The following is a 16,886-nucleotide window of genomic DNA, read 5'->3' as shown; positions in this document are numbered from 1 at the left end:
ACGTTCGTGGCTTTATGACGGTAGCGAGTAGATTTCGAGTGCGCGAAACGGTAAATTATTTCGAAGGATTCGTTCGTCGAGTGCTGCATTGTTCTCAGCTTTAATGACCGTAGTCCATGGTCAGCTAATCTGTAGGGTTCTCACAAGGTTCGGCTAAATCCGTAGTCTAATGTAAGATAAATTTAACGATTCTGCAGTAAATTATCGCGAACCGTTCGTTAACCCATCGACTGCCGTCTTGCACCCATTTGGCGCGTCCTGCCCCCTGGGTGCCACGGTTTTATTTTCAAGAAAACGAAGTTTTACGAAATATAATAATATTAACCCTTTGCACTCGAGTGGCGACTCTGAGACACCGCTAATATTTGTTATATCACCTTTTAGGATAATTTTGATATTAACAAAGTTTACACATTTGAAAAATTGTTAAGAGTGTAACTATTGCGCAAGTCCCAAGAGCCAATTTTCATATATGCATAAAATGCATTTTCTCATATAAAATAGAAACAGTGTAAGTTAGAAAAATGATTTTATATTTTCAGTCGAAATAGCTTCGAGTGCAAAGGGTTAAGTTACCGATATAGTATTGCAATGGCATTTACAGTATTCAAAAAAATATTGAAGACCTTTTTAAAAATTAATTTTGTTGAAAATGGAACGGTCGAAAATTCGCACTATTGTGAAGTATGAGTTCTTACGTGGAACCACGAAATAGACGCGCGAAACATTAATAGTGTATTTGGCTCTAGTGTGAACTAAACAGCAGACAGTATCAAATTGGTTCGCCAAATTTCGTACAGGTTATTTTGACCTCAACAATGAGCCACGCGTTTCCTCAGAATCAAAGGTTATCACACTTGTCTAGCGCAGGTGAGATTCGTTATGATTTTATGAAACCTGGCTCACCGATCACAGCAGAAACATACCGCAACCAACTGGACGAAATGATGCAAAAACTTAAAAAAAAACAGCCTAGATTGGTCAACAAATCGACTCCCATCTTATTGCATGATAACGTTAGATCACACACTGCACAAATGACTGTGGCAAAACTACAGGAATTGGAGTTGGAACTTCTTCATCATCCTCCATACTCATAGGACCTAGCCCCCACTGTCTGTCGCTTCTTCCACAATTTGAACAATTTTTTAACAGGAAAACAATTTAATTCCGACAATGCTGTAAAACTGGTTTCCCAGGAATTCATCGACTCTCGTCCGCCAGGGTTTCATATCACCGGCCTGAACAACCTGCCGCTTAAACGGCAAAAGTGTATAGACAATACGGGTGCATACGTCGATGAATAAAATAATTCCTCGTATTTGTAAGTTATGAAACAACTTCGCCTTCTTTTCTACAAATTTCATACTGGACGACCTGATATATATAAGGGGCGTGCGATTACTCACCAAACAACGCCGAATGCTCCGTATCCGATGGGTCTGTCGGGCTGAACGGGATCCTGGGCTGGCGGCGGCGGCGGGGGTGCAGGCGCTGCGGGGTGGTAGTATGTGGGGGGTGCCTGGGCCGCAGCCGCGGCCGCGGCCGCCACGGCCAGGACCGCTTGGCCCGGGTGGGCCCCGGCCGTCCCGCCGCCGCCGGTTGCTCCCGCCCCGCCCCCCTGCACCAGCGACATCGACACGCTCATGGACACCCGCGAGTGCCGGCTGGGCCCAACTACTGCCATCAAAGCCTCTCCTCCGCTCTCCCTGGGGGACCAACCTCCGCAGCACTCTCAACCCTTTCCTTGATTCACCGCCACCGCCACCGCCGACGTCGCTGTGCTTCTTCGAGGAAGAACCGAAGACACGCCTCCCCGTCGCGCGTTCCTCCGTCACTCGTGTCGCTCACTCGTTTTCTTTCGTTTTCCACGGGGACACAGACCGCGGTGATTGCTTGGTTCGTCGTCCCCGCGGCCGGGACACCGGGACCGATTCACCGAAGACGACACTGACACACAACTCCGGGCCGCTGCTGCGTCTTCTTCTTCCGTTTGCCCTTCGTTCGACCGTTCTCCGATCGGCTGGACAGCTCGTCCAGGACCGGGTCGAGTCCCGTCGCAAGGCCTCCGACGGCTTATTCCGGCACGTTCGAATTCGGAGGGGTCTCGCGCGACGCTCGAACGGCGAGATTCGAATGGCCCGCGCTGAAGGCGGCGCGGCGGGAAGGTCCGAGGTCGCGGGGACCCGAGGGTCGAAGGTTCCGTGACACACCGCGCTCGAACCTTGCAGCGACCGTGATGATCGCGTCCTTTATCGTGGCCGCGCGACGATAGCGATAACCACGCACGGCGGCACACGCGCTAGTATCCTCGGCGAGAAACGGCAGTCGATGTCTCCTCCTCGTGCGCGGTCTCTCCGTCGCACCGTCGACGGGGCGTTGCGTGTCCGACGGCCCCTGCCTCGGATGCGTCGCGAGACGTACGCTGACGCGCGGCTGGTTCCGCCGAATGTTCCCCGACCGTGGCCGAAAAGGTGTGTTCGACGAGGTCGCGAACACGGCTCAGTCGGACGATGATACGCGGCCCGTTTCTCTCTCGCCGAGCAGTCGCCGCATCGACGGACGAGCGACGCGCTTAGGTTATGTTTGACACACGCACGCTCTAAGCCGTTCCGCTCCCTCTTCGCCGTCAGTTACGCTCAGCTGGCCTCATAACGTTCGCCGTTCCGCGTTAGGACGGTGGCGGAAAGGGAGGAGGGGGGGAGAGATCGGGGGCCGATGTGCTTGTCCGTAAGAAAGACACGGCGCAGGGCGCGAGAAGAAAACAGAGAAAGGAACGACGACGGCGGCCACGGGAGGAACACACTCTGGAAAGGCTCGGCGGAGTCCTCGATGGCCTGCGACGATGTATTCCGGCTTTTGCGGAGGCCACGGGGGAGAGACAGAAAGAAAGAAAGAGAGAGAGCGGGAGGGCCTGAAACGATGAATTTCGGTGGTTCTCGCGACCGACCACCGTGCGATCTCTCTCTCTCTCTTTTATCACTGTCCGGGTGTTACGGCCGACCCAGAACACTGCCACTTCTCGTACCAGATATGTCGAAGCACGCACACACAGAAAAAAAAACACGCGCGCGCGCACACACCGAAACAAGAGAGGGAGAGAAAGAGAAAAAAGGAGTCTCTCGCGCGTTAGCCGCGATGGAGGGATCGTCGCGGTACGAACGAGACGCACGTGTTCACGCAACGAAGGCTTGCTGGCCACTAACCGAAGGGGAAGGCGAACTGTGCCGTCTACAGCGCCAGCTGCTCACAAAGGCCGGTCACGTGACCTGCGCGGCGAGCCACCGCGCAGCCGTGTCAGTGATTCCTGCGTCCCCTTCGCAAATACGCGGTGCAACATGCAACCCGACTATGCTCTCGCCTTACCCTTTGTACTTTATAATTTAATTAAACCTCGTACGCTCTCCCCCCCGGAATCGCATGCGAGATCCTGATACTTTGCTCTCGTTTCTGCCTCGATAAATAAACATTGCAAAAATCCGTTCACGTTTGGAAACGTTTATTAGGGTTCCCTGCTCGAAGAAACGCCGGGAAAAGGGGGGGATAATTTGAAAACTCGACGACCACCGAACCGAACGATCGAAGATGTTTTTATCTGCGATGGATTCGTTGAGGGTTAATGAAACAGACGTTTGACGAGTATCGTTATAGTTGAACGTGTATATTTACAGGATCGTCGTGAATCACTGTCGAACGTATTAAATTAAAAAACCGTTCTCGTCCCTCTGCCGCGTCGTGACAACTTACACATATAAAAAATGCTACGCAATTACAAATAGTTCGAAACCAGCGATTTACAAAGCGCAGTTGTTTACTTTTTTCGATACGACTGTAAGAGAAAATCGATGGTTCTCGGTGTTACAGGGTGTTCTCGGTTGCGACGACGATGCACGAACGACGTTACGAAGAAAACCGGGGGATCGGTTTCGTCGCGATAGATTCCGTCGGTCTTATCTTACAACCGTAACAGTTTTATTTGACATTTTATTGCGTATAACCATGTCTCTGTATCGATATCCACATTTATCATATACATGTATCGTTCCAGTGATAATTATACCCATAAAGGAGAGTATTATCTGTTTGTTGTTTCTCGTTCGATTCTACCGCATATCAGCGAGGCATGTATTCACAATTAACAACGCGAGAGCAGCAAATCCATTAAAACTCTGATCGAAACATAACAAATGCCAAAATTACCGTGTTCGTGTTTTCGTTTCTTTTCTTTTTTTTTCGTTCGCTCTGTACACAATGAAAATAATTCTTTGTGATTTCTCGTCGTCTTTCTAGCGATCACATTGAGCACGTTTAACGAACGAGGGTCGATGTGCCGGTTACTGTGCCCTTTTTTTAAATCTTTTTATATGTTCAAATAAAATATTAAAGCGAATTTGAGACGTTAATCGAAGTTACAAGTAAGTGTACGAATTATTTATCGTACCCTGATCATGCAAATACACATAACGAGTTACCGTACTTCAAGTACTACAGACCGTACCGAATACTGTGGTCCCCAGATGGTGTAACAATTTTTCTATGGTGTGTTACATGTATATATTTTCCACAGACTTTTTCTTATCATTCTCTTTTTCTCTATATTCATATAAAATAAAACAATATGTAACATAATTTACTTAAAATATGATCTCTCCATAATTTACAGCGAGATTTGTTACATATAAACAATTTTTGTATCGTGAAATGTCTTACTTTTCACATTTTGTCGTTCATCTATCCAGTGCGTCTGAAAATTTGTCAACAAGTTTTGTTACGTTTAGATACGATTAGCGGGCACAGTAGTCGAGGGGCCCACAGTAATTGACACATTTACCCTGGTTGGTACACTATTAAAGTCTAATTTTTTTTTTTTCTTACGATTTACAATTATGCTTCTAGAAACGCCTGCCTGTACGATCGCTTCCATCTAAGCGATCGTGTGAGTATAATCTGTGAATACAGGCCTGGAAACTTACAATGTACGATCATGTAGGAAAATATGAAAAGGTTTTACAAATCTCGAACCACCTCTTCGCGCGTTACATAGGCTTTTCTCTTTTTATCTCTTTGGTCTGACCGAATTTCCGTGTCGACAATGTTCTCTCTCTCTCTCCCTCTCTCTCTACTGCTTCGCCGAAACGGCACGCGAACAACGTGAAAAAAATAAATTTCGCTCTAGTATCCGTTATTCCACGCTATATTGCAGATAACACAGTCCTCGTGCTCCCACTTTTATTTTCTGTTTATGCTCGCCGGTCCCGTACAAAGTGTATAGTCGCAGAGGATTCAAACATCACAAACTTGTTCGATCGTATTAAGAACGTGCATTACACGATGAGGGACTTTGAACCCATCGACGCTCGTGATGATGCTACATCTACACGGTGTGGTTCTTCGTGCAACGTGTGAAACATTTGTACAAAATTTTGCGAAAAATAGCTCTTTCTCTCTTTGCCTCCTTCTCTCTCTCTCTCTCTCTCTCTCTCTCTCTCTCTCTCTCTCTCTCTCTCTCTCTCTCTCTCTCTCTCTCTCTCTGATAACGAAGTCGCGGACTTCCATAAAATTCGTAAACTCTTTCCTAAAATTTGAATCCCCTTTCCGATCGATCGCCAAGCACCGATGGGCACGCAGATTCAACGTTTTGTCTCGCGCGTTTGTCACTGCATTATTAATCGTCTAACATTAATCCATGGTATTTATGTACTAACAAGCGCACAAGTATTAGCAATATTAAGCTCATGAGGTATAGTGTGCTTTACACCATAAGTAATCTATTCATTTGGCGAGAAATTCTATAGAATTAAAATTAAAAGACGTAGCGTCGGTGTTGAAATTAAGGTGTCACGGGTATGCATATATTTACACGTATACACACCCGTACGTATTACATACTGAAATCTCATGAGAACCTCAAAGAATACCAGGAGGCAGTTCATTCTATTTTCTTGATCATGAAACGAAGCAGAGGTAAATAAAAGTGTTAATAATCTCTTACGAAGGTAACAAAAGTGAACGTTCTTCCACCTTATGCACACGATGCATTCGTAAAATTTTGTGCGAGCACTCGATCAAACGCACAACAGTTTTTTTTTTCTTTTTTCGAACATTAAACAGACAGCATTTACGAGCTGTCGTCACACGTTCGGTTCGGTTCTGTTTATTTTTCGCCGGACACCACTCGATCACTGTATAGAAATTTTCGTTTATATTATTGAGCGACGGCATCACTGCGATTTCGAAGTCGGTTCTAGATTAAGACAGTTCGAAGCCGGTGTTGCTAGTGACCGCATAGCGTAGCTTCTCTCGTAGCGTGCTCTTCTTTTGGTAATTGGGTAGTTTAAGTAGATTAAAACATGTGGACGACGTGGGCAGACGATTCTGCGGATCCTTCTTGCGAATTGTGAAAAATCCTCTGAGTACGCTACCTGTTTGATAATACATTGTTCAGGAGATGCTCGCGTTAAATCAATAATTGATCAACTGAAAGAATTGCCTACCTATTGTATCGCCTGTGTCTTCATCGTCCCCCACCTCTACGCAACGGATGGTAAATGGTGGATCCAAATGGGCGAATCCCAACAAAGGCGATTTTGAACAGCTGGTAACAAACTGAAATGAAGAAGGAAAAAAGGAAGCATTACTATTACTATCCTCGAGATGGAATATTGAAAAATGTACCTTAAGGAACATGCCCCTTTCATCTTCCGAGAAATCGTTCTCCAAAATGTCCCACAACCAACACACCACGCGATGGCTGTCGTGGAAACCGCCGTAGTATTTCGTATGTTTTCGTAGGTCTCTTAAGTCTAATGGAACATTGTCGCCCGAGATTAATCGTTGTAACTAAGGAAAGAAAGCACGTAAGGATCTCTGCACGATTTATCGTCGTAGCCGTACATCAAGTTTCGTCTTACCTCTGGCGTTGAAAACAAAGCCAACCAATCGGGATTAATTATAGAACGGAACCCTTTGATGAAGGCGGCAGTCTGATCCTTGATTTGCATGTGCATTCTGAAATGAGCCATCAAGTGTATGTAATAGAATTTATTTTCATTGGTGACCGGCACCGCTCGCCCTCCAGGAATTAATTCGTGCGTAACTAGCTTGCCTAGAACGTCCTCGTCGAGAGAGAAAGTCAGTTCTAACTGGCTAACGTCACCCTTGTAATGTTTCACCAGAGTGAGACTCCGATACAAATCTTTGTCTAGCGAGGCCAACTCGTCTAACCAGCTGTACAGTGCCCCACCAGTTTGCCCAGAAAATTGGGAAACGAAGAAGGAGGCGAAAGGTACATCCACGACAATACCCTGAGAAAGATAATATAATTAAAGCGATATCGCCAAAAAGATCTCGGGTGCTATCCGCTAATTTATCAGTGAACTTACTTCGTATACAGCCTTGCCCAGTATGCGGCCAACGAATTCGAACAACTGCAAATGGTTGTCTTGCACAGAGGACGTCGGCGACGGATACAGTCGGTTCTCAGAGGTAGCTTTGAACAGGTTCAAGGATGGATCGAAAACTTTCTTTATCGTCTCTTCCAAGAACTCCTTGAACACTCCGTCTTGGTCGATGCCTGCCTCCGGCAAACCCTGCTCGTTTACAAAACGCACCCTAATCAGTCCTTTCAACGCCTGGGACGGCAACATTGCAAGCTGACGATATCCATCTTCCACTATACGCGTCCTGAAAGCAAATTCTTGGTCTAATTCTGTCTTCAAGTCTTTCTGGGTGATCGGAACCCTAGATACACACCTATGGACAACAATCAGCGTTGTTATGGTGCTGTTGCATGCGCTCTCCGTCAAACCCAATACGGCTTTCTCGTTGACCACTTGCTTGCGAAATAACACTACGCGTTCAGAATGCGGGATCACGTGAGGCATCTTGGAAAGAAGTAGAGCAGCGCCGCGTTTTTCCTTCTCCAAGTCCGCCAGGAAACCGGACACTCGAACTTCCTGTTTTATGTAGAAATACTACAATTTTAAAAACCGCGCTGAAGGCTCTGACAGATGTATTATTCGACAGTCTATACTGTAGACTTAACTTCGCCAGCCAGTGTCCATCCGGGCAAAACGTTCTTCTACAGTCTCGTCGATAGATCGCCATCAGCAGCGTGTGAAGAGAGGTGAACAACGGGTTTGTAGGAACCGATTTCGGATCTGGAACATCTAAAATATCGGTACATAACTAAACCGGTTAACAATCATGCGAGGAATACGGACACAACTTTCAATTACCCACCAAACAAGTTATTGAGTACAGCTTTGTATAAAAACTGATTTAAAAAATACGATATCGTTACGAAGTCGGAAAGCTTGAACGGATCTTGGTGCTCATACATTTCCATGTCATCTAAAATTCTGAAATAGAGGAAGAATACGATTGCTGTTAACGCATTTAGGTGTCTAATATACAATGTGTTTGGATGTACTCACGTAACATAGTGTGTCATACAATCCGAGAGTAATATCAACATTTGAAATTCAGGCGCTGTGCATTTCGTGTTAGCAGTTAAATGGTCTAGAAACGCTTTCAGACCACAGTGTGGGCCCAAGGTTCCAAGGAATACATACATGTGGTATAAAATTTTATCGTGGTAGCATAAGCCTATCGGTATAAATATACGACGATTACGATTGCGAGGTAATACGTTGTAATAGATTGTTGGATAATACATACCCGTTAATATTTCCATTTTCATCTGTGTAAGTGTATGCAATCCAATTTGGTACAGGGAACATATTAAAGCTATCTTGGTAGTTTCTGGACTTCCTAGTTTTCTATAATTTTTAGTATTGTTATTCCTATTTGTACGTGCTTCCAAAAATGCTCTTCTAAAAATGTTAGTACCAACAGATGTACTTTGCTGTTCTACCGACGGAGGTATCTCTTTTTCTATGAGCTCCGTCAACGGTTGACCTAATAAGAAAATTCATGAATGCGATCAAAATTCAGTCGCTGTAATTTCAAATGATAACGAATTTCATTTTACCGATTAGCTGTGTTACTATTCTACCCGTCCATAAATATTGCAATTGTAATTTTACGTATGGTATAGGTTCTTGCAAAGTTTTATCGATCTTCTGTGTCAGCCACCCAAGAATTGGGTGCCAATGCGTTAAGTTACTCCTCTTTGCAACAACGTATTGTTGACATGCTTCCAACATTTTTGTTACAACAAACTGAGGTAAATCATAATAAATTAATGCCCATTTTAAAAAATGGTAGAACAAATATTTCATGATGAATACGTGATGAGAATATGTACCGTGAAGGATGGAAAATATAGCTCCCTGAATACCTCCTCCCTCTCGATATTAGCCAATTGTATTAAATTAGCTAATAAACATAGCGCATAGCTACGTTCAAACGCATTAGAAACTATCTTTAAATTCTGCTCGGAATTTAACAAGTCCATGCTTCGAGCAAACAAATTGTAGGTGATAAATGATGAAATACACTAAACATGTGTAAAAATTAGTATATAGTTTAAAAATAGAATTTCAACTAGTGTTACACAATATACCTCCGAGGACACGTTGTTCAGGTGATAGACCAGTGCAGGAACACTGAAAACATTAATCAAAAACAGTGATACTAATTTATCCGACATTTGGGAAGAAATTAACGGCCTCATTGCCAATGTAATGGCTATTGTAAGTGTAACCGGTTTCAAAGCAATTTCCTTTCTACCCAATCCCTTCATTAGGAAAGCCTAAAACAAATGGAATTAATTGTAAAACATTTGGATCACGTTTAGAATCATTGTTATCGATTACCTGCATAGTTGGGTAAAATCCATTGTTGACTAGGTGGCCCATTATATTTGCACAAAGTTGATTCATTCCTGCTCTCAGTACCTCCATTCCTTCTACTTTTTGTATCGCCCATGTTGTCGGAGATGTAAAACTAATCAATGTGCTTAATCTCAAAAGGATGGATTTATGGTCAGACGCTTCTTTCGGATTAAGATTATCCAAGCCCTTGAGACAATAAAGAAGCAACTTTTTCATCTGCAATATCCATGATATGTAGCGATCTTTGATCAGTAGTCCTATGTACGAAGTTTCCAAAGACTTTGAATCAAGAGTTGACACTAAATATCTGAAACAATTGTTAGAAGGTATTTACTTCATTTCATCCCATTTCATAGAAGACAAATTATGCACTCTTTTATGCACATACCTACATAATTTTTCTATTCTTCCTTGATCCCTTTCTTTCTTATATACATACAAAAATTTAGCAATAATCTTGTACATGTGCTGTGCAGGTTTCAGTTCACCTTTATTATCTGTACGACCATCGTTCAGAAAATTTGTGTCAAAGTCCTCCCTGAAAATGTAATTTTTCGTTCAACTGTTCGTAACGCATGTATTACCCTATTTCAACGAAGAAATAACGAACAAAATGTGTTCCACGAAGGAGAACGTTAAATAAACATTCGAATATAAAGATGAATGCACTTTAGCAAGCCAACGGAAGATTTCCGAACGCGTAAGTAAATAATCGTCGTCGACCGATTAACTAAACAAATATCCTGTTTACAGCGAACTGGGAATCATCTGGAATTATCGGGGTACGATTCAATGACGAGGAACTTACAGTATTCTTTTGCGGGTCAACCAACCCCTAACATAAGCTTGAATTAAGGTGACAGCGACTTGTCTGTCCTTCTCATGGGCTCTTTCTTCCCTAGCGGCCTTCGTTTGCTGAAGGAAGCTGTCTTTGGACGATCCCTCAGCTTTAAACATCGTGGAAACACCGCGAGCGCCCACGAACCACCAAATTATGCTAATGCCAAAACATTGTCAGCTGGTCATCCGTGGTTACCAGTTGACACTGCGATACAACCACTCACTAGAAAACATCCTTCGCGATTAATGTACGTCACGACGATTTCATCCGCGAGATAATCACGTCGAGCATACGGCAGCGATTGACACTGACCACACGTTTCTCACTGTCACATAATCCATGTATACCACCGTATGACAATCAAGCACGACGGCCATTGTTATTAATTTGATTCGGGGCTGGATATCGAGGACAAAGGATATTAGGTTAGGTTAAAAAGCACGTGACTAGTGGCGCCATTAGGACGGCGATGTAAATTGAACGGTCCCACATTGCTCTTACTTTAATTCAATTTCACGTTATATCTCGCACGTTATTTTGCAACTTTCGGAAGCATGATAAGTAGACTGTGGATTTCATATACTTGCAATAAAAAAATCAATCGATCAAATACATAGCACTGAGAACATTTGAACAATTAAAAAACATTGTCATACTATCTTCGATCGATTAAAATGATTAAGAGACGAAATAAATGTTTAATGATAATAATTTACAAGCTCTTTAAATCAGGAACGGGATCAAGAGCACTAATAAATTTTAAATCCTATTCATAAGCGATAGTTCGTTAGAAAATCGAGATTTTATAAATACTACAAATTTAAATGAACAAATTGTTTAAAATATTGGGAAAAGTAATTGCGCATACGTTTGTATAAAGTAATAGGCAAAACAGTTTTCTATTCCGAACGAATTGTATTTCAGTTCTTTTAAAAAGTATCCTGAGTGGAGGTAAACGTCAGTCAAGAAACTGTGTCATACACATATCTTCATAAAAATAATTACCTATACAATATCGGTTTTATAATACCACGCACTGCTATTCGACATTTGTACTTTGTCTTACAAGATATTCGAAACGAATTCATTAACAGTTAACAACATTCATACGTCTCGGTCCTTTACATTTTCTATAAACGGTATAAATGTGATTTGCCTTTAGAACGATTTTAAAAAGTGTATAAAACATTGTCTTCGTGTTGATACTAGAACGGAAGCAAGACTTTAAAACTAGTTTCAAGTAACATTCAGAACAAATGTAAGACTTATCTATTTTACTGTAAATTCATTTAACGTGTTTGAAAGTGGAAGTACTATGTATGAATCAAATAATACAAATATTAGAAAGACTCGCCACTTTTCATCGTAATAAGCTTATGCTACCGGCTCTAATTTAAATTGTGCTTAAATTAATATGATCTTATAACTATGTATTTAAGGTAGTCCGTAAAGTTTTAATGTCCTGTCCATACTAGTTGATGCTATGTACTGTGCATGCTTTCCAAAACGGACACCGGTCGCGGCTGCTGTGTGATCGTTGAGCACTTTCAGTTCTTGCCATTGCTTGCACAAGTACACTCTGAAACAGAATACAACTAAGTAGTAACATAATTCCAATAGCAACCGAACGATCAATGGAGCGCAGTATTCACCTCACGTCTGTTCCGGCAACTGCTAAATATGTGCCGCTTTGATCGAAGCAAATATCTTTGACCTCGTACGATTCTTCTAATTGAAGTGTCTTAAAGTTCTTCAATTTGCGTAAATCCCACAATTTCACACAGGAGTCCTCGGCAGCGGTGGCTAAGTAGTAACCGTTTTCGGAGAAACTAATTGCTGTAATTGGTCCCGAGTGGCCGGGGAAATTAGCTACGTTTGATTGTTCTTTCAAATCCCAAATCTTCACCTGGGAGTCCGCAGTACCGGTACCGAAAATCAATCCATCGGGATGGAACTGAGCCGTAGTCAAAGGTTGACTAACTTGACCGGCGACCTAGAATAAAGTAAAACATACGTCAGAATATATTGCAGAATCTGGTTGAAATTTACTAATTCTTTTTATATGATATACCTTAGTCAGTAATCTACCAGTACGAATATCTGAGAATGCCCAATGTTGGTCGAGCGACGAACTCAACAAGTAATCGCCAGTTGGATGTAAAGAGAGACCAGTTACGGGAGCGTCGTGAGCCTTCAACAACAATGTCGTTTGACTAGTGCCTACATTCCATACTCGTATTGTAGTGTCAGGCGATGCAGTCATTACTATATCTTCTTCAGGGTGATAAATTACTCTTGTAACCTGGCGGTATTAAAATACAGTCCATGAGTACCAAGAGATTCTAAAGACGTAGGAATACAGGAACGATTTGCACACCTTCTTGGTATGTCCTTTTAATATAGCAACTACTTGCTCCGTGTCTTTGTTAAATACTGTAGCATTCTTATCAGCACCACCAGTTAAAATCTTGCTAGTATCCGCACTATGAATATCTAATGCTAATATGCCAGGTACACTGGCAGAGTGAAGACCCTTGAACAAACAAAAATTATGATAACATGCTCAGAAGCTTTCAATGAACCAAAATTGAGCAAAGAAAGTTACAGGATGTGACGCGAGTGTCTGAAAAGCGCGGATACTATCTTGCGGCATCAAATCTTCAGGGACTGAACGGCCGCGGCGTTTCCTTTCCTGTGTAAGTACTGTAGCCCTTTCTTGAAGTTTTTGTATTACATCCTCGGTAATACCGGCTTGTTCCATGGGCTGGGCTGCAGTACCACCAGCTTCAACTGCAACCGCCTGTAACAGAGCATGTTTTATAATACAGGTCTTACCACAGTAAATTCTCCCCAGTTATCCTTCAGCTTGTAAATAAACACCGATTGTCAACAACTATAAAAACAAGGCACAAGGCTGGAACAATCGTATTTCCTCTTTCCAAATTGCCCATTTTTGTTTACAAGCTAAAGGACAATTAGGAAGAATTATACATAAGGATAATATATGTTTTTCGTACAGGTTGTGGAATGGTGGTAGCTTGCACAATTCCAGCTTGTGGTTTCAGAGTAGCCAAAGCTTCTCTTGCTGCAGTGACTTCTTTCGTTAATCTAGCAATAACACGGCAAGCTGCATCGTGCTGATACAGGGCATGAGATAATTCTTGTCTAGCTGTCTGAAGTTGCTGTCTAAGCGTAAAAGAATGCAACATCACAGCGTCCCACTCATCTTGCAGAATTTTTAATATAGCTGGGATGGATGTGGCACTTGGTGGTTTAGGCTTAACTATCGGAGTAGCTGTAAGAAAACGTAAGAAATGAATATCGATGGAAGATAGTCTGTCCAAGATAAAGGTTTAACAACATACTTTTGACATCGATAAGCTGTTCAATGGTCAATTCTTTCCCTGTTATAGGATCCACTCCATTTTCATTCACGTACTTCTCGATTAAACGCCTTTCGAATATGGAGCCCGACACAGGTGATATGACGGGGTGCTCCGGCACTTCATTGGAAACTGAAAATTTATTTAGTTGTAGAAGACAGCGACGGCAATGTGAAGCATTTTAGGCTATGTTTAGTGTTTGCCGGCATCGGTTTCAATATTCTCAAAAAAATACGATTCATTTCAAATCATTCGCTGTAAGTTATCTACGCGAATCTAATATAAATATATAGTCTGTACATCTAATTGAAAAATATCAATTAAAAGAAGAAAAACTTACTTGCACAAGAAAGCGCCATTTTCACACATACGAGATGTACATACTGACTGCGCAAGACAATTAACTAATCCACTACATTCATCAATTTTTGTATAAATTTAAACAATTTGCATGAACAGTTGATGATTCGTGTATTTCAGAAGAAAACATTTATGAGCTGCGTTGAAAATGCTGTGGAATATTTAAATTACAAACATATTACAACGCGCGAGTTACATATAAAGTCCAAAAAATGAAAATACAATGTAAAATAACGATAATAAAAACTTATTTTTCATAAAAGACAATAATTTGATATTTACAAAAATTACTAAAGCAATATCGTGTAAGTAACATCGAAAAAAATAATGTCTACATAATAACGATTTTTTAGCTGACACTGAAGTCAGTGCAGTCTTAAAAAATCGTGGTATATATGTATAGATAGCACTTCCGTTTTAGTTAGTGAATAAACATGGCTCCTACGGTGGCTGTCATCTACTGTCTCACGCTTGCTTTGACAGTTTTGAACGTCGATTCCGCATCTAATTATTATGGATCCGCAAAGGTTGAGGTACGGAACATATACATTTTTATTATACATAAAATTCATTATATTAGTATGTCACAATTTCATGTAAAATTGTAATCATTTCGAATGACAACAAATATGTTCCCAGAGCTGCGGCGGTTGCACTCTGAACCGGCTTCCAGACGTAAAGGACTTTGTCTACAAAGATGTACCCACTTAGTATCCTTAATTAAAAATCACTTGCAATATCGATATTTCGATATACATTAGTTGTTAAAAACAAAAGACCTTCTGGATCTAGTCTTCGCTGATTTTTTGATTTGCATGTAAGATGAAACAATTACTTATCCTTACATAAGATTCATAATTGTACCATACAGAGTTGCAATCATATGCGGAAATCCGAGAAGACTAACTTATAATAACTAGATTTATGATTTTCAATTGCACCTCTTTCTTATCTATGCGCAATGTATTTCCTTCAAGCTGTCGTAAACATGTTTTTATGGTGTATCATATAGTACAAATATTTTCCATGGATCATTAAATATTTTTATATAAATCCTTACAATGTCTTACAGCGATAACGTCGAATTTAAACATATTCGTGGTGCAGAGCCAGAACTTGTGCTCTTTGATCACAATAATGAGGTACATTGCAATTAATAGATTTAAAAATACATGTCTGTTATCAGATACTTATATAATTTTCATTTTGCAGGAAATAGAAAGGTTACCACTGTCCCAATTAACCAGGGAAGAATGCAATAACTTATTAACTTCTAAAGGTTTTACCAGAAAGCCAGTAAAGGATGAGATATAGAGTATAAAATCAAGAATGCATTTAGTGTTAGAATAACTATGAATTTTGGGAATTCTTTTATAGGGCTTAGTAAGGAATCGAATGGTACTTTTGTAAGCATGTTTCTATTACGTGTTTTTACGTTTATTTGTATATAGATATAAGCATTCTGTGAATCACTTGTTGCGCAAGGTCTGTCAATGTTGTAAGGTACATTGCCGTCTCCGTTGATCTCACGATATGATTTCGAATTATATCACGTAATGTGAGAAACGCACAATCGTATCCAGTCTGATTTACTTTCGATATATACATATATGTTGTTTTCAGTCAATACGTTTGTATATGCGTCCGAATGGCGCGTAAAAATATGTACTAGATTCCAAGTCTGTTGACAACCCTGCATTAAATAGATGTTCCCTCGTTACGGGAACTCACGAACGTGGCTACGATAGTTCTATTGTATTATATGTCTCGACGAATGGCGATAAGAGAGAAAGTCAGATATCAAATGTAGTATTTAGGTCATAGATGTATAGTTCATGGTTGTATACATATTTTCGTTCGGACGCAAACGCTGAAATAGGTAAAGAAATAACTAGAGAGAGTTCTCCATGGAAATCCTGGATGAAATTTTACCAACTAACAATTAGTTAGCACAACAGGGCCTGGTACAATTGCAACTTATTATGTAGGGTACCTTCTGTTTATTCGATTTATTTATTCTATGTTCACTTATGGTCTCTAATAAAAATATGAATTAAAGATTTGAATAATTGTATTAATTTAAAACTACTATCACTTGAAACAAGGGCGTAAAGTTTCATTAAAGAAGAAGTTTTATATCTTTTTAATTAATGCATTTATTTTATGTTTATTATAGCGTTTATGTATTTAATAAACTTGTAAGGCAATATACAATGTCTGACTGCCAAAAAATACAATTTATATATAGCAAATAACATTAGCAACGGTTTTTTTTTCGATCGAAATACATTCAAAGATCTTTTTTTCACGTTAAATGGCTTTCATAGATAATGGAACTACATGTGGAATGTCAATTTACTGTCAGTTCAGTCGCTGATGCAACATTGAATCGAAATGTAAACTGAAAATTGGTTTTCGTGTTTTGTGACACATTTCTGTTACTGCAATTACCTTGTTTTTAAACGTCTACATCCACAACCATTAGCGCAAATGAAAACTGAAATA

At 41.1% G+C, this 16,886-nt stretch overlaps 4 protein-coding genes across 4 annotated transcripts in view; 1 reads left to right on the top strand and 3 right to left on the bottom strand.

Moving 5' to 3' along the window:
• nmo (serine/threonine-protein kinase nemo) overlaps nucleotides 1-3,217 on the bottom strand; it is a 277,179-nt gene extending 273,962 nt beyond the window's left edge. The window contains 1 exon segment of the mRNA XM_033466160.2: nucleotides 1,410-3,217. Coding sequence (XP_033322051.1) covers nucleotides 1,410-1,687 — 278 coding nt within the window. The 5' untranslated portion in view covers nucleotides 1,688-3,217.
• A 423-nt stretch (nucleotides 3,218-3,640) lies between these two features.
• Nucleotides 3,641-11,033, bottom strand: LOC117218104 (ubiquitin-protein ligase E3B). Its single transcript, XM_076526497.1, has 16 exons — nucleotides 10,606-11,033; nucleotides 10,186-10,335; nucleotides 9,780-10,104; nucleotides 9,527-9,715; nucleotides 9,269-9,460; nucleotides 8,993-9,182; nucleotides 8,680-8,919; nucleotides 8,436-8,607; nucleotides 8,242-8,360; nucleotides 8,040-8,168; nucleotides 7,753-7,951; nucleotides 7,383-7,683; nucleotides 6,912-7,304; nucleotides 6,676-6,840; nucleotides 6,495-6,606; nucleotides 3,641-6,422 (listed from the first exon to the last, which is right to left on the bottom strand). The coding sequence occupies exons 1-16, from the start codon at nucleotides 10,752-10,754 to the stop codon at nucleotides 6,250-6,252; spliced, it is 3,198 nt and encodes a 1,065-aa protein (XP_076382612.1). The 5' UTR covers nucleotides 10,755-11,033; the 3' UTR covers nucleotides 3,641-6,249.
• A 500-nt stretch (nucleotides 11,034-11,533) lies between these two features.
• On the bottom strand, nucleotides 11,534-14,793 carry Prp19 (pre-mRNA processing factor 19). The gene is made up of 8 exons (XM_033466198.2): nucleotides 14,362-14,793; nucleotides 14,004-14,153; nucleotides 13,656-13,933; nucleotides 13,244-13,438; nucleotides 13,016-13,171; nucleotides 12,710-12,940; nucleotides 12,291-12,631; nucleotides 11,534-12,217 (listed from the first exon to the last, which is right to left on the bottom strand). The coding sequence occupies exons 1-8, from the start codon at nucleotides 14,378-14,380 to the stop codon at nucleotides 12,073-12,075; spliced, it is 1,515 nt and encodes a 504-aa protein (XP_033322089.2). The 5' UTR covers nucleotides 14,381-14,793; the 3' UTR covers nucleotides 11,534-12,072.
• On the top strand, nucleotides 14,757-16,450 carry LOC117218111 (selenoprotein M). Its single transcript, XM_033466210.2, has 4 exons — nucleotides 14,757-14,914; nucleotides 15,021-15,091; nucleotides 15,454-15,523; nucleotides 15,594-16,450. Exons 1-4 carry the CDS (start codon nucleotides 14,816-14,818, stop codon nucleotides 15,693-15,695), a joined length of 342 nt encoding a protein of 113 aa, XP_033322101.1. The 5' UTR covers nucleotides 14,757-14,815; the 3' UTR covers nucleotides 15,696-16,450.
• The last annotated feature ends 436 nt before the right edge of the window (nucleotides 16,451-16,886 follow it).

This window comes from Megalopta genalis, chromosome 1, assembly GCF_051020955.1.
Source record: "Megalopta genalis isolate 19385.01 chromosome 1, iyMegGena1_principal, whole genome shotgun sequence".
In the NCBI taxonomy this organism is placed as follows: domain Eukaryota; kingdom Metazoa; phylum Arthropoda; class Insecta; order Hymenoptera; family Halictidae; genus Megalopta; species Megalopta genalis.
The sequence above is the reverse complement of the archived record's forward strand: the minus strand, read 5'-3'. Positions and strand labels throughout refer to the sequence as shown.